The sequence below is a fragment of the Perca fluviatilis genome, chromosome 1, assembly GCF_010015445.1.
Source record: "Perca fluviatilis chromosome 1, GENO_Pfluv_1.0, whole genome shotgun sequence".
NCBI classification, from domain to species: Eukaryota; Metazoa; Chordata; class Actinopteri; order Perciformes; family Percidae; genus Perca; species Perca fluviatilis.
In genome coordinates this window covers 31,678,270-31,705,452 of record NC_053112.1, presented here as the reverse complement: position 1 = coordinate 31,705,452, position 27,183 = coordinate 31,678,270, and the positions used below count along the sequence as shown (strand labels likewise).

General features: G+C 41.3%; 4 protein-coding genes across 7 annotated transcripts in view; 3 read left to right on the top strand and 1 right to left on the bottom strand.

The window, feature by feature from the left end:
- frem3 (Fras1 related extracellular matrix 3) overlaps positions 1-3,698 on the top strand; it is a 30,333-nt gene extending 26,635 nt beyond the window's left edge. Inside the window, exons 17-24 of the mRNA XM_039795458.1 lie at positions 33-225; positions 314-418; positions 749-876; positions 978-1,112; positions 1,335-1,461; positions 1,579-1,766; positions 1,865-2,011; positions 2,110-3,698. Coding sequence (XP_039651392.1) covers positions 33-225; positions 314-418; positions 749-876; positions 978-1,112; positions 1,335-1,461; positions 1,579-1,766; positions 1,865-2,011; positions 2,110-2,685 — 1,599 coding nt within the window. The 3' untranslated portion in view covers positions 2,686-3,698. The remainder of the gene's footprint in view (positions 1-32; positions 226-313; positions 419-748; positions 877-977; positions 1,113-1,334; positions 1,462-1,578; positions 1,767-1,864; positions 2,012-2,109) is intronic.
- A 22-nt stretch (positions 3,699-3,720) lies between these two features.
- smarca5 (SWI/SNF related, matrix associated, actin dependent regulator of chromatin, subfamily a, member 5) lies at positions 3,721-12,871 on the bottom strand. The gene is made up of 24 exons (XM_039795470.1): positions 12,575-12,871; positions 11,169-11,291; positions 10,905-11,071; positions 10,717-10,817; positions 10,508-10,608; positions 10,221-10,400; positions 9,285-9,440; positions 9,053-9,184; positions 8,822-8,890; positions 8,590-8,699; positions 8,235-8,461; positions 7,789-7,910; positions 7,469-7,621; positions 6,837-6,969; positions 6,541-6,689; positions 6,316-6,438; positions 6,111-6,218; positions 5,848-5,961; positions 5,615-5,737; positions 5,362-5,494; positions 5,153-5,271; positions 4,752-4,964; positions 4,526-4,636; positions 3,721-4,218 (listed from the first exon to the last, which is right to left on the bottom strand). Exons 1-24 carry the CDS (start codon positions 12,644-12,646, stop codon positions 4,153-4,155), a joined length of 3,105 nt encoding a protein of 1,034 aa, XP_039651404.1. The 5' UTR covers positions 12,647-12,871; the 3' UTR covers positions 3,721-4,152.
- A 1,517-nt stretch (positions 12,872-14,388) lies between these two features.
- Positions 14,389-22,492, top strand: usp38 (ubiquitin specific peptidase 38). Its single transcript, XM_039795482.1, is given in 17 exon segments — positions 14,389-14,556; positions 16,176-16,866; positions 18,199-18,334; positions 18,431-18,560; positions 18,798-18,899; positions 19,302-19,460; positions 19,794-19,987; positions 20,109-20,199; positions 20,301-20,319; positions 20,322-20,406; positions 20,798-21,048; positions 21,051-21,103; positions 21,105-21,620; positions 21,622-21,669; positions 21,671-21,961; positions 21,963-22,058; positions 22,061-22,492. Coding segments are annotated over 16 exon segments (3,015 nt in total). The 5' UTR covers positions 14,389-14,556; positions 16,176-16,184; the 3' UTR covers positions 22,223-22,492.
- Positions 22,493-26,691: 4,199 nt separating this feature from the next.
- Positions 26,692-27,183, top strand: part of gab1 (GRB2-associated binding protein 1) — a 54,844-nt gene continuing 54,352 nt past the window's right edge. For 2 of the 4 annotated variants that reach the window (XM_039796659.1, XM_039796614.1), the window contains exon 1: positions 26,733-27,161. The gene's annotated coding sequence lies outside the window, so the exon portion shown is untranslated. Of the gene's footprint in view, positions 27,162-27,183 lie in introns of all 4 variants that reach the window. The other 2 variants (XM_039796572.1, XM_039796565.1) reach the window with 2 other exon arrangements.

Genomic DNA, 27,183 nt, shown 5'->3' with positions numbered 1-27,183 from the left:
CTTTGACAATGACTAATTTATCTCTTATTTAGGTGCTGAACCTGGTCCAGTCCTACGTCACCCTGCGTGTTCCTCTGTTTGTGTCCTACGTCTTCCACTCTCCAGTGGCTGTGGGAGGCTGGCAGCACTTTGACCTGCAGTCAGAGCTCAAACTCACCTTTGTGTACGATACTGCTATCCTGTGGCAGGACGGCATCGGCAGCCCACCTGAGGCTGAGCTACAAGGTATATTCTTTTAGACCGATGCTGCTCCCTGCTGGTGCTTACAGTCCATTTGTGAAGCGCTGTAAAACTGTGTTCTCTGTTCTCGTAGGAGCCATGTACCCAACAAGTATGCGTATAAATGAGGAGGGACGTCTGGTGGTCAACTTCAAGACAGAGGCCCGCTTCAGGGGACAGTTTGTTATGTCTCATTCAGGTAAGAGGGCGGCGCCCACACACACATGCCCTAAAACCAACCAGTCTGGTCATTCTATACAGCGACCTCCTATTGGATTACCCTGTGGCTAAAATCCTCTCTTCATCTATTTCTGGAGTTCCACATTAGGGGTCCTTCCTGTGTGAAAGTGCCAGAGGTCATTTTAGCAAATGTCAAAATGACCCTTCAGCGTGTTTACAGTTAGGAAGCAAGTGGCACAAACAATGTAAAGGGTCACTCTTTAAATACAAAAGTAGACACTGTTGCTAGTTCTAGTTTGGACAAAATTCAGCTTTAAAGATTTATGACTGTCTGCATGTTTGTTTTCAGGAACCAGCGTGTCATCCATGGTGATGTGTGCCGACCACCCTGGGCTGACGTTCACTCTCGCCCTGGTCAGGACCGAGCCCACTTACAACCAGCCCATGCAGCAGTGGAGTTTTGTCTCAGACTTTGCTGTGAGTCGACGTGCAATCAAAACTTGCCAGCTTTGGTGAAATGATCATAAACTTTATAGACAGTCTTAACATTGTTTCTATGTTTTTTGTGTGACTTCTAGGTGCGAGACTACTCTGGGACCTACACAGTGAAGTTGATCGCCTGCATTGCATCACCCAATGGGGAGTTCAGCATCCCTCCTGTCTGCCACCCAAGAGAGCCACTTACGTTTGACATGGACATTCGCTTCCAGCAGGTTAGTCTTAAGATTCCGACAAAAATTATCTAGTTCTAGGTTCTGGCTCCAAAGCAAAGAACACAGATGTTTTTTTTTAAAGATTACACTGCAAGAAATACCATCTTAACAATCATTAAGACTTTAATAACATTTAATTGTTTCAAGGGCAGTTAACATCTGCCGCTTTCATTACCACCCAGAATAGGTTCTTTGTACGGTAACTCTTGTTCTGTGCTCCAGGTGAGTGACCCAGTTGCAGCTGAGTTTAGCCTCAACACTCAGATGTTCCTGCTGTCCAAGAAGGAGTTGTGGTTGTCTGACGGCTCCATGGGCTTTGGAGAAGGAACTGATGCTGCTTTCTCAGATGGTACTACAACACTGCCACCTAGTGGATTTTAGTAAACATTACAGCTGAGAACCATTTACCCTCTGAGGATCCCATGTTGTAGTGCCACTTAACCATTTCATCTGTTCTTTGCTTCAGGTTCCATGATCTACGGTCGTGTGATGGTGGACCCTGTCCAGAACCTCGGTGACTCCTTCTCCTGCAGCATTGAGAAAGTCTTCCTCTGCACTGGAGCAGATGGCTACGTTCCCAAGTATAACCCAACCAACAAGGAGTACGGCTGCCTGGCAGACGCGCCTTCTCTGCTTTACAGGTTCAAAATCCTGGTAAGATGCAATGAAACCACAAAGAAAATACTTGAAGGTGTTGTGAAGGCCAAAAAAAAAGTAGAGTTCATTTCTGATTTCTGTGTGTTGTTCTGCAGGACAAGGCCCAGCCAGAGACTCAAGCTACAGTATTTGGTGATGTTGCTTTTAAGGCCACACTGGCTCAAGACACACCTGGAGGTCTGCCTTTGGTCAGACAACCAGGATCAGATGGCTTCTCACTCTCCTCATCTCCACTTTTCCAGGTCTGTATAATTCCCTAAATTACGGTATATTCGTGCATTGCATAAACACCTACAGTACATACAGAAGAAACGGACTCAAACATGCATTTCTTCTGCAGGTGGCTGCTGGTCGGGAATGGTTCATCCACACTATTTACACAGTCCGCTCCAGAGAAAATGCCAACCGCAACATTGGCAAACGCAGTGTGGAGTACCTGCATCACAGCATGTCCTCTGTCGAGCAGCCCGAGACCTCCAACATGGCCACCCACCGCCACCGCCACCGCCGTGCCGCCCCTGCGCTTTCTGACCTTGGTGTGGCCCAGGACATCGGTGTAGAAAACAACCGGGGCACCAACATCCAGCACATCGCTCTAGACCGAGCAGACCGCATGGTGGTCAGCCAGCGCCAGCCCTGGTCCCCTAACCATGACCCCCTCCTGGACCGCCCCCTGCTGGAAAGTTCAGGCAGAGAACTGGCTGACACCTCCACCGTGCCCATGTTAGTGGGCCTCGCAGGTCTGATCCTTCTCATCTGCCTCATTGCCACCATTGTCATTCTGCTGCTGTGGCGCAAGAAGAGGGAAAAGAAGACCCAGTTCCCTCCTTACACCACCTCCTCTTCTTCTGCCTACAATGGCTACAGCCAAGGCCCAGCGGGCATGTGGAGCAGCTCAGACAACTCTGAGGTCTAGATGTGGACCCCCCTCTTCACCTCAAACACCTGCCCCCTATTAAAAAGACTATGATAGTCTACTCCACCATTGTGCCTTCAAAGCCCAACTATTGTAGCACTGAATAGAGCCCAGTACAACCTGTGGACAGCACAATATGTCAGTGCTTGGGGCCTAAATGCAGAGAATGCACCAGAGTTTTGGGAGGCTTATTGATCTCTGATTATGGTTAGTTCTAGCTGTAATGTACTGTAGGTTTTTGCCTTTTTTGCTTAGAATTGCGTTAGAATCATGGATGTACGAAGAAGCCCCTCACAATGATTCGCCTTCTTCATTGGTTGCCAAGTTGTAAAAAACCCACTTGATCCAGTGTTTGCAAATGCATGAAAATACAATTATTTCACATATAAAAAGGCAAACTAAATTTAAATTTCATGAAAGAAAATAATTTTCTGTATTCCTCCTTTAAAAATAACTAGTTTACCAAGTTTTTTATTACTGTAATTCACTGTGTTCATTATTTTTTTGTGGAGTAGAGCAAAATGGATTGAATGTTAGTTGAGCTGACCTTAATGAATGATGTGATACATGATTTTTAGTATTGATATTTAACTGTTGTGCTTAAAAAGCCTGCAGCCCACTGCTGAGTAACAATACCAATATGGTGTCATTGAAAGGGATTGTAAATGTCATTTTAGTCGTTTGAGAATGCAGAAATCTACATTTTTTTTGTTGGTCAATGTGGCTGTAATCCGATGCAAAACTATCTGTGTATATATCAATGTAAGGCTATGAAAAAAAAGGTATTACTACACCCTGGTGAAACTTGAAAAAATTATAAACTATACGGCTTTCTGGTTTGTCCATCAAGTCCTGAAAAAACAAGTGTGGTATAAAAGTTAAAATTATTCTTCTACAGGTATATTTTAATGTGTTAGTAGACTTTTATGGCTTATTCATTTTGTTTCAAGTTCAAGAGTTTGGATGTACTGTATGTACACTTCAACTGCCAAATATAAATGTCCTTTTTTGAATCAGTGTCTTATTTACCACACATTTTTTATTAAAAACGGGAGGTTTATTTGTGACGTTCAAAAAGACATTTTCTACTTCACATAGGAAGATAAAAGAACAAACGTTTTCCTAAAAATAAAAGGGTACATATTGTTTCGAGCAATGGAATGTGGTACAACCAACAGGCATAAATACATTTATTTCAATTAAGTACTAGTAAAAAAAGAACTAGCAAACAAAAAAAACTAAACCAGCACAGCTGCAATGTTTAGGTAAGTGACAACAAGGCAGGCTTGTAAGGAGCACTTCCCGAAACCTAATACAACGAGGTCAGTCCATCAGGTTTTTGTTTTTTTTACACAGTACATTATCACAGCCTGCAAAACAAACAGACATTAGGACTAACGATACTGGAGCTGGCTGCAGCCCTCAAATTCTGACATTGTATGCAGTAGATTCATGTTGTGAACAGCTTCACAACTTGAGCTTTTTCCTGCGTCCACGACCATCTGGGGTTGCCTCTGACTTCCGTTTCTGGGCCTGGGTAAGAGGAGAAAATGATTAGGGAAGGCTTCACAAGCATTGACATAAAAGTCAGTGCCTTCCAGACAAAGACAGGGCTGGGTAGCAAACCTCAATACTTGGCAGTCATAGTGAGTTTAGACAAACAAACAGATGCACCATTTCAGATTAAAAAAAAAAAAAAAAAAAAAATCACATCCGCACTGGTAGGGAAAAACTTACCAAACAATAACCAGCCCTAGACAAATGTTATTGAATTTGAACAAGCCAGGTAGCATCAATAAACAAGTGGCTTGCTTCCTGTAATGTGAGATGTGTAACTTACTGAGCCACTCTTTGGGCCACGTTTCTTCTTCTCAGCCTTCTCCCTCTCCTCCAGCTCCATGTTCTCTCTCTCTATCAGTGTAATCAGGGTGTTGCATCGCCTCTGAAGCTCCTAAACACACACACATCACCGAACGTAGTTTATATTTTTAGGCAACACTTTCATAACAGCATCCACAATAGTAAAGAAAATACAGGAGAAATCCTGCAACGATGCCAACACTTACCATGGCAGTCCTGGATTTGAGGAACCAGTCAAAGCGGAACTGAGGCGAGTTGCGTATGCACTGACGCAGCTCGTCATACACGCTCTCCTTGTCGAAGCCCAGCTTGTGGAGCATACAGATAAGGAAGCGGTCCTCCTCCTCTGTGTAGTTCTTGCCTTTGTTGGTGCCATAGGAGATACGGAGCTGATGGAAGGGAGCCTTGTAGCGACCAATCTGGGCAAGGAGATGAGAAACATATTGAGGGACCGTTAATTGATAAATCCGGATGAGCAGACAATGTGATGAGACAATTAAAAGGATTACAGCAAGATTTAGAGTTTAAGTGATTAACGCAATGCTTAATGAGATAAGCTAATTAAGTTGTTTAAACAAGAATTGATAGCCAAATGGTCGACAGCTACCTTTGAGTCCAGTGCTTTCTTGATGCTAATCCTTCTCTGGATCCTGGCCTCTCCTCTCTCTATCTGGGCCATTATCTTCTCGATGTCCTGCAGCTCATTACAGCGCTCCCAGAATACCGCTGAAGGAACAAACGCAAACATGAATTCCCTAAATATGCAAAGAAGTCAAGCGTTTTGGATTGCCTGCGGAATATAGGATAAGTCATTACCAGAATATTCCATGACCTCCTCTGGAGTTTTTCCCTCAACTTCTCTGGCAATGTTCTCAATATCATCTCTTCCCCACTTCTCGTTGGCTTTGATGAACTGGTTGAAGTCACGTTTGTTCCAAATAGTAAATCCCTGCAACGAAGGTACAGCTGATCAAAATATGCACAATCTAGACCCAGAAATAAAACATTTCATTTGGACTTGCGGCATATTAGCCATAAATGTATTGTATTTAGCGAGAATGACCAGTACCTGTTGCAGCAGGTTCTCCTTCTCCTCCAGTTCTTCCTCTGCCAGAGCCTCAGCCTCGTCGATCTTACCCTGCTCTTCTTTCTGCAGCTGAGCTGAATTTGGCATTTCTGGGTTACGGGGAACCTAAAAGGACACAGCCACAGACGGACTCAGAGACATTTCTAAACACATTCCTACTCCAAACCAAAATGGGTACAAATGATCCGTTTCTCATCTGGAAAACATCTGTGTACCTTGTAGCCTATGGTCTTCCTGTAGAACAGAATTTCCTTTTCTAGAAGCTCAAAAAGACGTGGAGGGAAGAACTGGAAGTCCTGGACATTTGGCTGCTTGGGAGGACGAGGAGCCTGGGAAACGGAGTCACACAAAATGTTATGACAAATGGTATGCCTCAACCAGGATAGCATGCCATCCATAACAAGAGCACTGTAATTACACAGTCTGTGGCATTAATGCCTCATATCCTAAGGGTGTTGGTAGAGTGATCGGTCCCTACCTTGGGTGCTTTGGGCTCACTGACTCGCAGAGCCTCCCTGAAGTAAGCATCCACAGCGTAATTGGCTTTCCTTTCTCTCTTGGGTGGCTCGATCCAGTTGGTAATGACCTGAATGAAAAAGCAAGAAGGCAAACAACGTTCAAAGAGATTCATGTTGTGGGAATTAAAGACTACCGAATGAATACTGAGTCGTTAGTCGGTTTACCTTTTTCTTCTCTCTATAATCTTCTCCTTCGAATGTGTACACACTGCTGTTCTCGGTGTCCATGGTGAAGTTTCTCAGAGTACTCTCACCCAGTGAAGACAGCTTCTCCTTCATCTCCATGGTCTAGCAAATGACAAGATCAGAGTGTTAATGTTGGGGTAAATATATATTTTTTTAAACTAGACACAAAAAGGCATTGATTTTCTCTAATGCATCCTGACTCACCTTTCTTTCACCTCTCTCCAGGATTGCATCAATGTCATCATCTGTGATCTCACTCTCTTTGGAGGCAAACACGTGTGTGGCACCGTGGCGGATGATGGACAGCATCTCATCCTTGCCCAGCTTGTTTGCGCTTGGATCCACAAGTCTTCCTGTTAAACAAATAGAAGTCAGCTTAGTCGCTCACTCCAATCTCCTTGTGGTGTTTTCTGTAAAGTACCAATTGTACATTTCTCTGAGACCCACTCTGTGCAAACGCCTCAATTGTGAATACTGACGAGACAGGAAAGAGGAGTTACCTTGCTGGATCACAATGGAGTCCAGGCGCAGTTTCATCTCGGCCCTCTCCACAATCCTCTCCTCCACTGTGTTTTCGGTGATGAAACGAAAGACGCGTACCTGCTTCTGTTGACCAATCCTGTGAGCTCGGTCCTGAAATAAAAAGATCAAACCGGTCACGTCCCCTGCATCTGAAATCACAGTTCTACAGCAACCACTGTCATTTTTCCGGGAAACACAATCAGATCCTGTGACTCCTTACTAGAGATGCACCGATAGACCGGCCGGTGACCGGAATTGGCCGGTTTTCATGTGCTCGGCCATGAGGGACGACATCAAAAACCAAAATCACATTTTTTTTTTGTTGGATATTGGATGTGAAAAGAAGGAAATTGTTCCAACATTGCACTTCAGATGTGTGTGAATTTCCCACACCAGGAGTAATTTATATAGTTCTATTTTATAGTGATCCATTATCTGTTCAAAACATTTTCTATGTTCTGTGCAAAATGTTCTATTAAAGAAAAGATAGAATACATATTTGTGTGTGCTGTAAAATGGTTAGAAAAAATGAAATCGGCCTAGAAAGTTGTAATCGGTGCATCTCTACTCCTTACTACTGGACAAAGAATGTGAAGTTCCGAGTACTAACCATGGCCTGAAGATCGACTTGGGGGTTCCAGTCCGAGTCGTACAGGATGACCACATCCGCTGTAGCCAGGTTGATACCCAGTCCTCCAGCTCTGGTGCTCAACATGAAGATGAACTTAGAGCTGTTGGGCTCATTGTATGCGTTGATAGAGACCTGAAAACACACAACGGTATATTAAAAAAAAAAAAAAAAAAAAAAAAAAAAAAAAGACACTTGTTTTTACTAAACTCATCTTATGGTTTCCTGAGATGAACAAATGGCAATCGGTCAACTTAAGTCTCTCATTCGACATCTTCCGATACGAGATCCAAGCACCACACCTGTCTCTCTTCGTGCGGCGTCTGGCCATCCAGGCGGCAGTAGCCATAGTTCCTCCACATGCAGTAGTCCTCCAAGATGTCCAGCACCCTGGTCATCTGACTGAAGATGAGCACACGAGAACCTGGAAGGAAGGAAAGATGGTAGAATTAGTCAGAGGAATGTAGAAAAAAAAAACCCAGTCCTTTCACACTTAACTAACTGTTATTTTTATATCACCTTTATTGGGGCAATAACATTAGTACAAGTTTAAAATCAGCATTTTGTCTTTTTTTTGTTTAACTGAGTATTAAGATTGTATTGGTACTTTAACTTAAGTAAAAACTTTGGGTACTTCTTCCACCACTTATGAATAACAAACAGGTGTTTTTTCTTAATATTCTACATTTTAAAAGACTCTGTAATAGAAATACTATATCTAAAAATGACAGCATGGCCATCGACATACCCTGATCCTTCATCTTGGGTAGCAGCTTGTCCAGCACCACCATCTTGCCACTGTTCACCACCAGGTGGAGGTCAGTCGTGTATGGGGGGCCCGGCTCGGCCCCGTCGAAGAGGTACGGGTGGTTGCAGCATTTCCTCAGCTGCATGAGAACGTTCAGCAGACGCATCTTGTCCATCTTACCCGCCGAGTTCAGTATGTCAATGTCCTTCATCAGGATCTTTGTGTACCTGATGGGTGGTGACAAATTAACCAGCGCATACTAGTGTACAAGTTGAGGTCAGTATCCATGTTCATCTTAAGCTGTGTAGAACAAAGAAGCTTAGGACAAACTGAAAGCTTAACTGAGGATACTTACCACTCTCGCTGCATCTTACTCAGACCCACATACATCTTGATCTCTTTTTTCGGAAGCAGAGTCTTCTCTACGTCAGCTTTTATACGACGAAGCAAGAAGGGACGCAGAACCTACACAAAAAAAAAATCAAAAAAAAATAATGGCAGGTCAAAAGAGTGCTGTAAAATGTAAAATCCGAAAAATGTACAGAGATTTGTAGGAAGTTGACGTGAAAAAAAAATTCAATCCTTACAGTGTGAAGACGTTCAACCAACTTTGTATCACCCAAGCAGTTGTTTGTGTCAAACCAGGAATCAAAGTCCTTTGGGAACAAAAACTGTTGTTAGTACCAGAGTACAGAGCACTTTCCTTCTAAATAACAGACAAGAACCAAATCAGTATTCCTAAGGATTCCAGCTTGAAAGTGGGTTTATCATCTAGTGAAAGTCCCTGTTCATCTTGTGCACTTCTGGGCGACTCTTACGTCTGCTGAGTTGAAGACGTCAGGGAGCAGGAAGTTCAGCAGAGCCCACAGCTCGTGAAGGTTGTTTTGCAGGGGTGTTCCAGTCAGCAACAAACGATTGGTGGTCTTAAATTCTCGCACGATCTCCGATAGCTATGGGAAATAAATTGCTTTGTTAGGAAATCTGGTAAACCGCTAAAAAAGTGGGTTTTGACATATGTAAATGTCTATTTTGTTTCGGCGGCTGTCTCACTTTTGATTTCTCATTCTTGATTCTGTGGGCTTCGTCGATGACCAGGTATCTCCAGTTGAACTTCTTGAACACTGCCTTTTCAATGATGAGCATCTCGTAGGATGTGACACACACATCCCATTCTCCAGGCAACAGCACATCTCTGATCAGGGCATTCTGAAATTGATGCAATTTTTTTCAGTTTTCTTTTTTTTTTTTTTACAAGTGTAAAAGACAACTACCAAATAGTTATTTTTCATTAGTGAAGCTAAAGTTGGCTGTATCCTTCAGTGACAGATTGTCTACCTAAAAAGGATTCTTTTGCATGCTGTTGACAACTCCTTGCTCCCCATTCTGACCTCCACACACACACACACACACACACACACACACACACACACACACACACACACACACACACACACACACACACACACACACACACACACACACACACACACACACACACACACACACACACACACACACACAGTAAGTAAAGTCAATCTTTTTTAACACAGTTTTGCTGAGATGCACATTACACACATCCAATACTCACTATAACCCACCAGCTAAACAAATCAAATAATCTAAAATGTGACTTGAAATACAGGCAATTTACCTAAATCTTGTATCAGTTATTTGGTTTGGGTACATATCACTAAACCCAAACCAGAAGCCAAAATTCACCACAAAACATTCAATCAAAGCATAGCGGTCCAAGTACTGCATTGCTGTGATCAGAAATGACAATTCCACACATTAACCTGACTTGCCGAATGAAAAGTAGGTCTACTATGCTAAGACGTTGTATGGTTTGCAAAATCATTCCCATTGTAAAACAAGCACATTCAAATCGGAAAAAAATAGGGCGCATTACAGGGCTAAATATTAAATCATGGTATTTCCAGTTAGACTGGGCATTTTAGACAATCATAATGTTCTGATGCAACTTACTCTCTCCTCTCGGTCTCCGATCAAGCAGACTGCACGGAGCGAAGGCACCCATCTCTTGAACTCATTCATCCAGTTGTAGAGGGTGGACTTGGGCACCAGCACCATGTGGGGACCAGGGATGTTTCTGTAGTGCTTCATGTAACCCAGCAGGGAAATAGTCTGCAGGGTCTTCCCCAAACCCTGAGAAGCAGCAGATTGTGTGTGTGAGATGGAGCAGTACATGGAAATACAACAAGATTGTAAGATAAAAAACAAAAATACAGTTTTGACTGTGAGAAAGTACTGACCATTTCGTCAGCGAGGATGCCGTTGATGCCATTCTCGTACAAAGAGATGAGCCAGTTCAGCCCACGGACCTGATAGTCTCTCATTTTTCCTGACTTGACATCTAAATAAGAGACAAGGAAACGCATCATCATCACTTCTGCACATCATATACACATTTGCCATATACCTTCCTCTCAAGCCTAAATAATAACAACAGGTCATTGCTTACAGGAGGGAGAGTCATCAAAGCGTGTGCAGACATTAGTCGTCTTGGTGCTCTCGCTTAGAAGCTCTTCATCCTCCTCTTGCTCTGTGCGGCGGTGTCGGTTGCTGTTAATGCACATAGAAAAGGAACAATAAGTCACGAGCACAATGTGAGTAAACTTCCTAAAATGAAATCAATCTGTATGCACTCACTCTCCGGCAGACAGCAGGTTCTGTTTCTCATCATTCTTGATGCGAGGACGCCCTGGCTTCATCTTCAGCGGGGAGGTGGGGGTCTTCTGTGCGGCTGGTTGGATGAAATGAGCAAACAGCTCTGTTTGCTTCAACAGGTACTCAAATCTGTTGGTCCGGTCTGTTTGCTACACACACACACAAGAAGACAGACTTGTTCACTTATTTCTCCAAGAACCGAGTGCTGAGCCCATGTGGTGACAGCTATAGTAAAAGTGTCCTTACCACTTTCTCCTCATAGCCCGGAGCAGGTACTTTCTTGGATGACGAGGAGGAGGAGGCATCTTGTCCTTCGGGCCCGGCATCTGAAGAGGACTCTTTTCCAGCATCTGAAGAATCTGACTTCTCCTGAGCAGAAAAAAAGTAAACAGAAGCAGTCTTGTTTAGTGGCTATCTCAAATGTATCCAACAACATCCGACAGGAACAGACTAGACAAATTGCTAGCCCTGCTCTGGTTGCTCTCTGGACCAAACAGAGGAAGTAGGAAAGAGACAAATGATAACACAAAAAATAAAATCCTAGCTTTCAATAACAACATCTTCCAACCTCCCCTACAGTAAACCCTAAACACTCTAGGCAGCCCTTGCTGCTATTACCACTGCTCCTGTGGGCCATAACAACTGGATTGCAAGTCAATCGCAGTGCTCAACCTTCTGCACTACTGCCTTTGCATTATTGGGCACACTTCACACTCTTTGTTTTTACTGCATTTCATGCTGCTAACACTGCTATTTGCAGACACAAGACACTTTACACATTACATGTATTTTTGGATGTTTATTCGTCACTAAGTTTGCCTCAATACACGTTGTATTTACTATTTATGTTAACATGTATAGTGTTTCGCACCCTTGGTGTTCATGCTGTACTTTGTGTATAGTAGGTGATCATAATGTACTGTACTACTCTAGCTATTTAAGGTTACTTATGTTCCTGTACTTCTACTGCGGTGACACGTGCATCAATAAAGTTTGTTTTATTTTTTATCTTATTCTAACTGTTGAGCTACACACCTGAAAACACTTCTATTAATTAATAAGGATATTAATCAACACCAGGTGCACTGGAAGGAAAGTTGCTGGCATGCAGCGGCATCCTCGGTTACAAAAGCCATTGCTGCACTGTCCCACTGAAAACAAAGACGCGGACCGGACAGCTGAGCATGGGTGCGTGCTGCTCGTTACTTTTACGAGGTTTTCCACAAGCCTCATTACAGTCACAAACAATTTACGGAGTAAATCTAGCCTCGAAGTAAACTAAAAGTACGCTGGGACTTTTGATGTGATGGTCGATGGGTTGCTAGCGAGGCTAAGCTAGCTAGTAGTGTGAGCGCTTATGAAACAGGCTGGCCTTGCTAGTGCTCTGTGCTGTAACGTTAGCTTCAGTCCCAAGTGAATGGGACCGAGCTGTTGTTGTCGTGAGCTAACGATAGCTCCTCCGCGGCGATCTAACTAGTTAGTTAGCTCAAACAGCCCGCATTGACAAAGTAATAGTTTAACGTAGCCGAATTTGAGGAACAAGTGGGTAACGTCATGGTACCGGGTTTCCAGAGTTTCAGACTTGTGTGGCTGGTCTATGAAAGATGTACGCGGTGTTGAGAGGAGACAATGCCCATTTTAAACCATCTTACCTCTGCTCCTCCGGCTTCTTCAACTTCAGTCTGTTCTTCGCGCTGTTCCACGCAGCTCAGGAGTTCGGACATTTTTATCGAATTTCCTCTTTCGATTCAGATATAGCGTCCGTTATTTGGTGCCTTATGTGATCCCGTATAAGAGCCGTTGAAGATTTTCCGAACTTTCTCGCGGTAAATGACAACTATCCTGCTGTTTATAATGAAAGACCCACCGGTTGTTGGTCACAGGCAGCACATTCCCGCTAGCAAGATTTTTCTCGAGCACCCGCGTTCGCACAACCCGGTGTGGGCTCTATCGCGAGACTTGCTTATGCTGCCTTTACCGGTTGTTGGAAATATTGCTACTCACTTGATTTCTTCATACAGCTTCTTTCTAAATGGCCCTTAATATAAGCGTATGTATAGTTACCCAATTTGTCTGTACAAAACGGTCTTTTACAGTGCAAGTTATAACATCCCTTGAATCTTAGATGGAAGGAAAGTGCAGCAATAACAAACATCAAGTATATCAAAACCAATTCTGTTATTGGTAGAAAGCTTGCTGGACAACACAGATGCTTTGGTTTGGTTGAACCAAACTGCATTATCAATGTAAAAGTAAAAAGAAATCGGTGCATAAATTATAAAACTACTTCATTTAATTTCTTGCTAGAACCAAATAAGCTCAACATATGTGTAAGAGAATGTAATGTTGATTGGGTTTGTTACATTTGCCAAGAAGATAATTATTTAACACATTTAATATCTAAATCCTGGCTTGATTAAAATAGTGACAGTTAATACTCGATTAATATACCTCAGTATGGTTCATTTAAGTCAAATGTACTGTACCAATATCCTGTTAATGAGTCAACTGAACATACAAGCGTGCTTTGTTTTAAACACTTTGTATATATTAAAGATGTTTCCTGTACATACAAATTAATTTGCTATAGTATATTAATTGCAGGGAGTGATTTCCTATTTGTACCCCTATAATTACAACAGGTTTTTTTTCAGGAAATTTGAGGTTTTTTAGTAATAGTAATACTGTTAATATTATTGATAACAACAACACTGCATTGATCATTTTAAGATTGCCATCAATCCTCTCAACCCATTGTGTAAAACCCCCTTTTGGGCATTGTCCTTATGTAAACTGATCATGAAGACAAGTCCAAATGTGTGATTGATAGGCCGAGATTTAGTGGAGGGTTATTCAGCATGGCTTTCATAAAAGCTGAAATAAACTTGGCCAAATAAAATGTCATGTCCACTTTTCTAAAACTCCCCTTTTTAGTTATTTAAAATAAAGGCCTACTGTACATTATACTATACTATACTATACACAATGCATACTCTGCATCCAGTCTTTCTACATAGACTACAGTATGTTATAAACATGCAAATCATATTAATATAGTTATTTAATCAATGTTACATTGGTTTCACATTATGTATGATATGTATTATGCATAATACAAATGTATCCCTAAATATATTTTGCACATACTCACTCACTTTAATCTGGAATTTCAGGTTTTTAAATTTAAAAAGCTAAATATATAGTCCGTAATGTTCCCGGGGACACCAAAAGCAATACTGCAGAGTTCATTTGATAACCGATTTATTTTCAACCAAAAGCCAAGTATTGAATGCAGCACGTCAACTGAACAGAAAATGCCCAAATATCTTAATACAAATTTGACAACATTTTATCTTGAGATCCCAAATTTTCAAAAACACTGTTTCACCAAGAATCACTGATTTTATGACTCAACAACCCCTTCACAGGCACTGTTAAGACGAAAATTGCTTCACACAAGGGTCCTATCAACTTCTCTGTCCATAGGAATGACGTCGGTGGAAGGATAATCAGCTGATTGATTCTGAGTGATCAAATTAATCAAAATAACACGGTTTTATCAGACAAAAGACGGTTAACATCTACCGACAATTGAGGATATTCTGGTCTGACATTGTTGACATGCTTTGCTTGGGTAAGCATAGATCGTAAGGCTTCTGTATCGCGCTATTACATGGCGGTATTTATGCTAAGTCAGAGGAACCTGACGTTACTCAGCTAACGTCTAGCTAGGCCTGTTTTGTTGCTTTGTTCGTTTTTGTTGTTGTTGTCATCGTCGAAGGGGGTTCGTAACAACTGTCGCTATGGAGCGGCTTAGTTATGATTAATAGTTGAGCCCTGTTTTAACTGTTGTGCGTGTAGAATTAACCGTTAACGTTACAGCTAGCTAGCGTTAGCAAGCTAGCCGCCTGTTACCACACAAGAAGCACAGTTAGCGGCTGGTGCTGCTGTGCTCCTGAAGCGGCCAGATAATAGTAAAAACATCAGATGTGAAGTAATGTTAAATACGTGTAATATATTAATAATTTCGTTGGTAGGGCAGAAAGCTAATATAACAGATGATGTTGGAGTAAGAACATAAATGGAAAATTACAAAAACATAATATTATAGGCTAGCTAGTTAGCTACCCGTCAAAACCTCCACAAAGTAAATTATGGCCAAAATTGAGACAGTAAATCTTTGTTTAGGCTAGGTTAGCTACTTTGCTTCAGTGGGGCTCAGTCTATAGAAATATGATCGATGTGTAATAAACAACCTATTTTGCAATTTTTTTCATTCACAAATTTAACAATTAAGAAAAATAATTAAACTCTCCAAGTAAATATTCAAGCAAAAATGTTAAACATTTTCTGGTTGTAGGTTGTCAATTGTAAGGATTTGCTGCTTTTCTCACATTATTGTAATCTATTTTTTTAAGGTTGTGGACTGTTAGTTGGACAAAACGAACCATTTGAAGACATCACTTTGAGCTCTGGAAAATGTTAGGCATTTTTCACTATTTTCTGACATTTTTTGTAGTAAAATTGAGTAAAAGAGGTTTTTTTTTTTAAATTAAATGAAAATGATCAGTTAGTTTATAATTAGTTCCTAGTTTAAATTCAGTAGTCAACATTTGTTGTGTTCTAGCTTTATATCAAAACAGTTTGTCCCCTGTCTTCTGCACTACATAACTGTACAAAATAAACTGTAATTATGATGTGTGATACTTTAAAGGCCCAATTTTCAAATGATGTAAAGCACCTTTTTTTCCCCCACTATAGTCACATCACTGTAAAGTATGCAAGCGCTACATTCCAGTTGCAGGCAGCACATTAACGCTGACCTTTGAAAGCTTACAGTCTGTGCATTCAACAAATGCGTGGACTGTGAACTGGCAGAAAGGAGCCTATGCACCTATAGGCTTTTTTTCAAACCAGCCATTTGACTTATCATAGGAGGAAAATCATAGGTGTTACTAATAATATTAGCAACAGCTCTGTTCTATCTAATACCCATGTAATCCTTGACAGCGAGCCATCATACAATACCAGGACCCTGAAACTGAAGCCGCTAAACAGAATTCAGTCGTTAGTTTTTGTACTGTTGACATTTTCTACTGTACAATGACAAATTCATTAAAACGAAAAATGCTAACTGTGATATATATATTAAATAAGGTACACACATCCATTATACCCTTAAGTATGAGTGCAGAAGACATGTGTCCTTTTTAACAAGTGTCCACTAACTATTTCCTCATTTGCCTTCCGCAGACCATAATCATGGACAAGATTTTGGAGGGCCTTGTGAGCTCCGATCACTCTGTTCCAGTGAAGAGGGCCATTGTGAAGAAAGTAGTGGAAGCAGCAGAGAAAGCAGTGACAGAGGAGCAGTGTCAGGCATTGTTTACTCTCACTACGCGCCTCATCTTGCTTGGTGAAGATGCCTTTCAGAGGCAGATCGGCTTCCAGGTTTTGGAAGCCTACGCACGTTACCACCGCCCAGAGTTTGAGCATTTCTTCAGTAAAGACTTTGTCCTAAGTCTTCTCCAGCAGGGCTATGGCCAGCTGGACCGCAAAGACCCAGCCATAATAGACTACATTCACTGCTGCCTGCGGCTGCTCATCAGCTGTCCCTCGGTGCTCGAGATCTTCAGCGTGATTCAGGTGGAGGTTTTAAGGATGGTGTGTGAACGTCCGGAGCCTGCTCTTTGTGCCCACCTGAGCACTTTGCTGTCAGACTTTGTGCAGTGCATCCCGAGGGATAAGTCGGGCGTTTTGTTCTGCCAGCAGCTGGTGAGGACCATCAGTTACTTCCACTGCTTTGTCAGCCAAGAACGGGAGCTGAGAGAGTATGTAGGTCAGGTGACTAAGGTTAGCACACTGCTGCAAAACATCTGGAAGGCTGATCCAGCCACACTGCTTCCGTCACTGCAAGAAGTGTTTGCCATTATCTCTTCCACAGGTGAGACTCTTTCCTTCCTTCCTTCCTTCCTTCCTTCCTTACAAATGTATCTTATTTCATACCTGGCACAAATAACCTTTATGGTAAGTTTTTGGGACACTTGAAATTAAATATTGAAATTATTTATTGGGAATAACCCCTTGAGATGAACCATCTCGTTTTCAAGGGGGTCCTCAATTAGGTACAGATGTCCTGAACAAGCTTAAGATATGACCAAATTATGATTTTTTTTCATAGATTTATAAGTCTCTGCCTACCAGTAATGAAAAAGAGTATAACTGGCAGCATGGACCCATGACTTATACCTCTGCCTCTATAAATCTTGGGATTAATACCAGGGTTGTTAGCACATGATTAAGCACTGGGGAACAGTTACCTTGATTCATTTTGGGTTTTTTTAGGGTCCTGCCAACAGCTGACTATGATCCCTTGGCTTAGTTTTCTCATTTGTGTAGTTTGGATTTTCATCCAACAGTATCCAGTATTATTAGCGCACTGATTATTTTCAGTTATTTAACCTAATTTTACACACTTGTCATTGCAAGCAATGGCATCCACAGATTTAAGGACTGCATTTTCTTAAAGGGCAAATATTGAAAAGCATTAGCTGTGAAGATGTTGTTGAGTTCAGAATATTTCAAGCTGCAGTTCTTTTGTTGATGGTAAATTGTAGGGATGTCCTGAGCCTACTGTGCAGTGTTGCGAGTGACTGAGCTGTGGAGCAGCACAAAATAAACAAAAAGCAGGCAGCAGTTTCAATGAAATGGCCCCACTGACAGTATGCATCAGTGAGCGATGTGAGCCAAGCAGCTTTGGGTTAAAAGGTCACTCTGCCTCTATTTCAGTGACATTTTTCAGGTGATCTGTGCTTCTAAAGTGCTGGTGTTGAAATCCTGTCCCAACAACAGATCCACAGATATTACACGCAGTAACATTAACATCAACGCTACAGAACACCGTACACGATATTACAGGAAACCATCAAAAGAATGCTTTGATGCAGGATATATTTTGTTAATGCAGAGCTATTCAGCTGTAAAAGCAATTAAGTTGCATATTCATTTTAAAGTAAAGTAAGTGTGCTTAAAATATAACCTGCAATAAAAAGAAACTTTGTGAACCTTTTTAGAATGTTTGAAATCAACTGCAACAATGCTGTCTAATATTTGAGGCTTTAGTTTGTGGTGGTGTTTGCTCTGCATTACATCACAAGGTGTTTCTGTCATGGTTGTCACTGTCATGAGTGTAGAATTTAACATCTGTACTCACTGACACAAAAAAGGTGAGATTGTGTAACTATGTGCCATTTCCACTTTGATTCATTTTTTGCAGACCCCTCCTTTGACCCATCCATTTCTCTGGCCAGTCTGGTTCAGCACATCCCCGTCCAGATGATCACAGTGCTTATCAAGAGTCTCACCACAGACCACAATGTCAAAGATGCAAGCATGACTAAAGCACTCTGCAGGTTACCTCTCACATCTGATCATCCAAGATGAATCTCAGCATAAGTTTACCACGTTTATGCACATTATTTACACTCTACCTACTTCTCTCTATCTAGGATGATTGACTGGCTTTCTTGGCCTCTGGCCCAACATGTTGATACCTGGGTCATTGCTCTCCTGAAAGGACTGGCTGCAGTCCAGAAGTTCACTATCCTCATAGACGTCACTCTGCTTAAGATTGAACTGGTTCGTAGTGAGAACTCCTCATTTTGAGTGATTATGAAGCTCAGGAAGAAGCCAGACAGACATTATATGCATTTTTTTAAAGCTACACAAATGCAGTTATAGTTAAGTTGGATCGTAACAATGTTTTTTAAAGATATTTTACCCAGAAATGGTAAAAAGACTCACTTGAATTTCTGAAACAATTCCCCAGTTTGTATGAATGTATTAATGACATAAATAATTTGTATTTATCTATAGGTATTCAGTCGTCTGTGGTACCCCATTGTGCGGCAGGGGGCGCTAGCTGTGCTCTCCCATATGCTGCTGAGTTTCCAGCACTCTCCTGAGGCCTTCCATTTGGTATGGGATCTCCTGCCTGCCTCCTCACAGCCAATTTTCCCTCTCATAAGGCCACTTTATTGGTTTTCTCATTTTCTTCTCTTCTGGCTTAAATTACTTCAAAGCTGCATAGGCTTCTTTTCCCAGAACCCCAGGCTTGTCGCCGCTCTCCCTCTAATGATGTGTGAACCGCTTAAATGCCGAGCAATGGCCATTGAGTTGGCCAATTTCATTAGTATCTAAAAACAGTAATGGTCTCAAAAATACTGAGCAAATGAGACTGAACCCTCTTTGGGGTTCCTGACGTGCAACTATCCTCTGGCTGACCATGCTGCATATTTGTATGATTTAATATTAGCAGTACCTTCCGGCATCACGGCGTCCTCAACAGTTTTCTCTTATCTTCATCCCTCACCGTCCCAGGTTGTTCCACATGTGGTGCATCTCGTCCAGTCTTTGAGGACAGATGGTCTCCCCACCAGCAAAGCGTTCTTGCTGCAGTTCACTGAGCTTATACACTGCATGATGTACCAGTACTCCGGCTTCCCTGACCTCTATGACCACATACTAGAGTCCATCAAGGTAAAGAGCATACTATGGATGTTCTCATATATATATATATATATATATATATATATATATATATATATATATATATATATATATATATATATATATATATACAAATATATATATACACACACACACACACACACACACACACACACACACACACACACAACCACACACACACACACACGCAAAAAAATGTTTATCACCACTTACCTCAGAAGGTTTTTTTTTTTTTTTTTTTTTTTTCTTTTTTTAACATTGCATATAAAAAAAAATCTAAAGCTTTAAGACTTTACTAGTGATGTGTGCTCTCTGTCTAACTATTTCAATTTGTTTTCTCAGGATCTCCCAAAACCTGGAGAAGACAAGATCAAGCTGGTGTTGAATCAAAGTGCCTGGACGTCCCAGTCCAACTCATTTGCCTGTGGTCCTCTGAGGCAAGTTAGGAAGTCTGAGACCGGTAAGACTGGCCTGGTCAACCTGGGGAACACCTGCTTCATGAACAGCATCATCCAGACCCTCTTCATGGCCACAGAGTAAGTTGTGTATGCACACACACACACACACTTGTTGCATTTTTATATTTGTATACTGAAACATAAGGCATAAATATGGACAGTCTGAGTGTAGTTAACTTTTTTTGTTTTTTTTCTTCAGTTTGAGGCATGTTTTATCATTACATATAAATGGTTCCAACACACTAATGAAAAAGCTCCAGCTGCTCTTTGCTTTCCTTGCACACACTCAGGTTAGTGTTGTGTTGTGTACTAGATATAACAGAATATTATTACTGATGAAAACAACAGTTGATGACACAACGACTCTGTGGTGCATGTCTGTATCCTGCAGAGGGCAGCATATGCTCCAAAAACTTCTTGGAAGCGTCTCGGCCTCCCTGGTTTAATGCCGGCTCTCAGCAGGACTGTTCGGAGTACCTCCGATTTCTTCTAGACAGGTACAGTCGAACAAATGAATCCTAATAGCATTGTGTGAAGTTAGTGTGTCAATAGCAACACAAATTTCCCTTTTCCTTTATTGTTTCCCTTTGCCAAATGAATGAAATCAGGCAAAATAATGTTTGTGTGTCATGCATAATGGGAAAAATGTAATAAAAGGGCCTTTGCTCTTAAGAACACATATAAAACATTGTGAGTGTTAAGTGTGCCCGACTGTGGCTTGCTCTGTAAACTGTAATTTCTTCAGAACTAAATGATGTGACTGAGGGGCTTGTATATAAAGACTATACAGTATGTGGTACCCTTTCACAGCACTGGCACAAATTAAAATCCATGTACTGCTGTATTTTCTTCTCTAATGTTGAGTGCCCCTTGTCTCTTGACCTCAAGGTTACATGAAGAGGAGAAAACACTTCAAGTCCTGGAATCAGTTAAACCAAAGGTCCCCCCCCCTGTTGACTCAAGCAGCAAAGACCCAACAGGTCAGACTTCTCCGGAGGATGGTGAAGAGTCATATTTGACTCCAGCAGAGAACAGACCCGAGAATGACGGCAGGACTTTGACAGAGAGGATGTTTGGTGGGAAGCTGATCACAGGTATTCGCTGTATGCAGTGCAACTGCATCTCTGAGAAAGAGGAGCCTTTACAGACCTCTCTTTGGCCTTCTGTCCTTCTGCCACCTCTCGAGGGCGGCCCTCAACCTGAAGGGCCCTCAGAGGAACCCAAGGTTCTCTGTCAGGGATCTGTCAATGGCGGCAGTGAAATTCCCGAGCCAGGCTTGGCCAAAACCCCAGCTAGCAATGTCCATTTTGTGCCAGTGACAAATGAGCCTCCTCTCTCTGTGCCTGACCTGGTGAACTATTTCCTGGCTCCAGAGATCCTGGACGAAGAGAATGCCTATTTCTGTGAGAAGTGTAGCTCCCTCCAGCGGGCAGAGCGGACCATGAAAGTGGTGTCGGCACCGGAATACTTGATCCTCACCCTGCTGCGGTTCTCATATGATGCCAAATGCCATGTCCGGAGAAAGATTCTGGACAATGTCACCATCCCACCACTCATGAGACTTCCAGTACATGCCCCTTCAATGCCTAAACAATGTTCCTCTTCTCCTCTGCAAGTGGATTCTCCTGAGAGCAGTGAGAATCTGGCCAAGAAGCTCAAACCATCTCAAAAAGATGAGGAGGGAGAGGATAGATGGAGCAGAGCAGATAAATGGAAGAGGAGAGATGGCAGTCCACTCAGTGCCATATGTCCTCAGCTCGAGTGGTGATGCATTCTGGTATGTCGTCCGAGAGTGGCCACTACTATTCTTCGGGTAACATTAATGGCGAGATGGAACACAGCATCCAGCCAACCACTTTGCCCTCAAGGAGGATTTGGGGAATGGCCAGACCGAAGTGTAGCCTCTCCACTTGCTCAGCTCTCCAATTCCACCTGAACAAAGGGGACGCACAACCTAATAGTGGCCAGGAGGCAAGGGATTGGCTGCTGTTCAATGATAGCCGAGTGACATTCACATGCTTCCAATCAGTGCAAAACATTACAAATCGTTTCCCCAAAGGACACCGCTTATGTGCTGATGTACAGGAAACAGGAGCTACCAGGGCAGAACATAAATGGGGGACTGATGGCAAATGGAATGCGATCGATACTGAGCCTCCCCGCCAGAAAGAACTACTGGATGCTATTATCAAGGACAACAAGCTGTATTTACAGGTATGTGGGGGTGAACAAAAAAAACCTACTTCTCCCACATACAGTCATTGTGTTACCCATTTGAAATTGCTCCCTGTAAATGCTACCAATACATGCTAGCCAAGTGTGAAGTGATTAGCATTAGAGCAAGTATTTAATCTGCTGCTAAGAGGTTCATTGGATATTTTGGGTGAAACACTATGCTTATTTTTCATGCTTCAAATGCATTTGACGCCTAACTTCATTACCACTAACCCCTCTAAGCGTGAGGTTATTATGAAAGTCGAGGGCTGCTCAAGATTCTCTCGGGTGGAAAGAAGCTGAGGGAAAACAGACTGTACTTTTACAGATGACTAAGAGCCTGCAGAGGATAGGATTTCTTTTGACTGAACTTAAAGTCAAGTCTGAGCTGTCCTGTTATAAGACATGAGGTGTAATTTCACGAGTCATTGAACTGTGGTGTGTAGGGCTTGTTTTAAAAAAAAACCCTTTAAATAAGTGACTAAAGTAATAATCATTAAGTGATCAATTCATCCATCTAATCACAGTTAATCTTTTTTTTCCCCCCCTACCCACACCCCCCCCCCCCCCCCCCCCGGGCTCTCCGGTCCGTCTCATCCATCCTGCCACTATTCAGGCCCAATGGTTCAGACGACAATAACCCACCAGGGAGCTGCGGTCCATCTGGTGGAGGTGGAGGGGGGAGGGGCTTCAATACCATTAGTAGACTGGTCTTCGAAAGAATAAATGCTGCAGGAAATCCAGATGAACTGGCACTAAAGAGCATCCTGAACTGATCATACCATAGATGTGCTTATAACCTTATGAAAAGAGCACTGAAATTATTTTTAAAAAAACACACACACACACACACACACACAACACACCGGCGTGGATTCTGATCCTAGATTTGATTTTGTTCTGACTAAAATAGTTTTTATACCACTGTTTCAGTCATTTGATAGTATTTGATTTGTTTAGATTAATTTTTGTGCTCTCAACATTGTAATCTACCATTAATCCTCCAAATTCCCTAACTTGAGGTGAATAATACTTATTGGTGCAAATGTATTCTCTCCCTTAAATGACATGGTAAAATAATGATCCACTTTTGCATATGTTGATAAATATGTGAAACTGGTTGAGTCTAGAAAGTGCTCATATTATCTGGCTTGTCTGAGTGTTTATGATATTACCTCACACAAACATATGCACATACATGCATGTGCAGTGCACAGTACAGAAAAAAAGCATTTAACTAAGATAAAGACTTTTTTTGATTTGTCACAGTTCTGAACGTACAGCTCACAACCTTTGTTTACTTTTCTGATTTGCATGCCGCTTTTCTTCATGAGCTGTGGCGTTTGATTTTCATTATATTTGACTCTTGTTCAATGTGTGATTTGCTGTGTTTTACAGGTTTCATATCCCATGCAATAAATGTACATATGACTTAAAATATTCAGAATAATCATGGAATACAAAACTATATGTGGAAAATTGAATACTTGGGTAATCTCTGAGATAAAGGCATTTTTAATATGAATATTTAATGCTGTCCTCCCACGAATTGGTAGTGTCATCTACAGAAAACTATATTACAATTGTTTAAACATACTGACATCTGTTTGACTGCATATTTTAATGTATTCCTCTGATTTGATCATTCAGGGAGACTTGTGTTCATGCTGATTTAATGTGCCTTTTGATATTTATTGCAGATTTTTAAAGAGGAATTTGTCAGGATGCACACATCAGCTGTACTGTGTTTATATTCATAATGGCTTTGTTTGTCCCTGCAGTAAAAACAACCCAGTATTTTTTGTATTGTCTTACTTAACCAGACAGATTATTTAAGGTCAAGTGATTTAAAGTGGTATGTTGGCAAAGAGGTGGGCAGGACTAAATATTACTGAAATATGTCACATTACACAAAAAATAAGAAAGAATGAAGATTAAAGGAAATTAATAATTACTTAATTGAGTGAAGACAAGACAAAGAACCAGATGGTTTTCTGGAACTTTAAATAATTGCTTTGGAAATGAGCCAAACACCAAAGTAATGAGTGTGTTGGTATGCTCAAGCAATGACCAGCATACCTCAACGTCTGCGTGACCTTACTTTACACATTTCCGCTACAGAGAATATATTGACCACTAGGAACCATCTTTGGTTTCTTGATACATCTTGACTTTTTTGGTTTGGATAGATCACCTCCTGTACATCATTTATACTGTTATCACCAGTGCCAGTTTTCTTCTGGGGGCTAGATCTAAGTGTGGCGAGTTGGATTTTTATTAATTGAATGCTTCAAAATGAAAATGGTTAAATGTTAAATTTAAGTTATTGATACTGCAAAACCTCAACAATTCCACTCTTAAAAAATACAGATTTTAGTATGTGACTTTGTTGATTAAAAAAAATACATAACTGTTCATTGTTGCATTATTCATCAAACAAGCACATATATCATGGTTTTTGCTTTGATTGCAAAAAATACTTTTGCACAAATGGAAGTGAGTAAAGACAAAGCAGTGACTGAAAAAGGAACTGGGAAATCACATGCAGTCATACATACGGGATACTTACTATTCCCAGGGGCATAGGACAAAATGAGTTGTAATGTAGCAATAGCATACACAATTTATCACTAATTAGCAATTGATATGATAAAACACTGCAGCAGCACTAAAGCTTTCAAAGGGCATTTGGGGAAAACAAAAAGATTCTCAATTATTAATCAACCAAACCATTACACTATTCTCCACACTTGTTGAAATGTTAACTCTTGGGAAAGGTATGATATTATATCTTCTCTTTAAATCTGATGTCATATTGGGATTTTTATAATACAGAAAAATGTTATAGGATTTATAGTTGCATTAAGTGCATGCATACAGTATGTACAATATTCTTTTGGCATGTACTGACAGTAAATAAGGCCTGGTCTGTTCATCTAATGTGGCTACAAATGAGTTGCTGCACGCGCGAATCAGATGTCCTCAGTTGAACACATTGATGCTGTGTGAAGCCCACATAAATGAACGATGTGTGCACCAGTAAAGCACAGCAACAAGAGCACAGCCTCTAAGACATACCAATTTCATGAAAGCTGGTGCACCAGAAACATGGCACATAAGCTATTTGATGTTGCAACAGACTGGAGAGCTATGGTGCCATGAAAAATAAGGAATTAACTGGAATTGGTGTATTGTGTCTACAGCCTTTAATTTGTTCCCTGTTTCTTCATCAATACCGAGGCTGCCAAAGAGGAGGTAATGTGTATGTACAATGGCAAAGTCATTAATCATAGACTAACAGAGAACATCCTTTGGGGAAGTGTTTACCATAACAATAGCATTCCAATAAGATTCCTCAGATACCATTCTGAGTCCACAGGGATCAGCCTTTGCTAGTGGATGAGACTAATTGTGGATGTTATGTTGAGTCCAGTATATTGATCAGATATGGTAAACTAGATCAATATTAACCTTATAAATCTAATCTTTTTCTTAGCACTGTGGTGTTGTACAGTAGCACAAAACACTTGATCTAGCTATCTTAGAAAACTGTTCAAATAAAATAATCATATGACCAAATGTAGGCCTATCTCAGATATAAATGTGTAGTTGTTATGTTTTACAAGTTGAAAAGACACAAAACATTTGATACTATAAAACTCTATTTAGTAAAAATCTTCTATCTTCTATCTTCTGTGGCATCTAAAGATGCTACAGAAGATATAATGCCACAAATAGCAGCCTACACAAGAATATGTAAAGGAGTGCACGGTCCTTCTGCTATTCTACTAACGTAACATGGTTTTTATGGCGGAGTTTTCTAAACACGCATTATGGATAGTGTAGTTTACACGTGTAGTACTTTCTTGGGGACCTCTCGGTTCACAATGAGGTGGGACCTTTCTTTGTCTTTTCTGCAACTGTCTGATGCCACTTTTTGTATTCACCCAGAGGTGCATATGGCTTTATTACATCATGTTTCATGTATCAAACCGCCCTACAGTCATTTGTTGTATTCTGGGACGGAACCAGTGATCGTTGAACTACACGTCCCATGGTTAATGCTCTACAGTTTTCCCTGCACACCGCCGCCTCCCCATTTCGTCTTCTAAACTAGTATTAAAGCGAGCAGAGCTACAAGAACGATACATCCGGTAGTAACGTTCAAAACAAACATCACAGTGACGGACATTACGTTGATGGATCATGTTGAAGTTGAATCATGTTGAATGTTGTGTGTTGTGCATCGTAAACATTAATATTACCTTAAAGGAAGATTATAATCCACGCGTGAAAATATACATTTGTTTTTGTTTTGTTTTAATAAAATGTCCTTACTAATTAGCAATACTAGTCATAATTCTGAAAAGGATGAACAAATGAGCACATATAGTTAGCTGCCAGATATGAACAAACAGAGACTAAAATAGCAAATGTACAACTACTACTTATTTAACCTAAAATTGTACGATAAATATAGCCTATTCGATGGCCGTGGAAACGTTGTGGTCAAGATGTGGTCAACATTTATTTTGAAGGAATCCCTAAACATCCGGTCTGTTGCCGTTAGCTTGACACTACCATGTTCCAGAGGAGGGTGAGTTCAGGGAAAGACGGAGCCACCCTGTCAATCACAATTAAGGAACCATGGGAGTAAACTGGTGAGGAAGCTCGGCGGAACCACTGTGTTTGCCGTGAAGACTGTTTTAATTTGCGCAGAAAATACAACTATGCACCGGTACACTGTGGGACATTTCCATCTGATCTCGCCAACTGGGAATCGCTCCACTTTGACGGGAATTAGCATGAGGCGTTACATATAACAACAAAAACTTAGCGACTCTCAGTTGCCTGCGCCTGTTTTTTGCCCCCACAGCGTTCCAGTTTGAACAAAATACACAAGTCATCGTTGATATTTGTACAAAAGGCGGTGCCGCGGACGGTTTAAATACTCCAATCTCAGGATATACCAGTTTATTTGACTACCATTCGTAAACAATCTGGTCTTGTCTGTGAGTCGACTTTCGAAGGAGTGACGGTATTTATCGCTCTCAAAAACA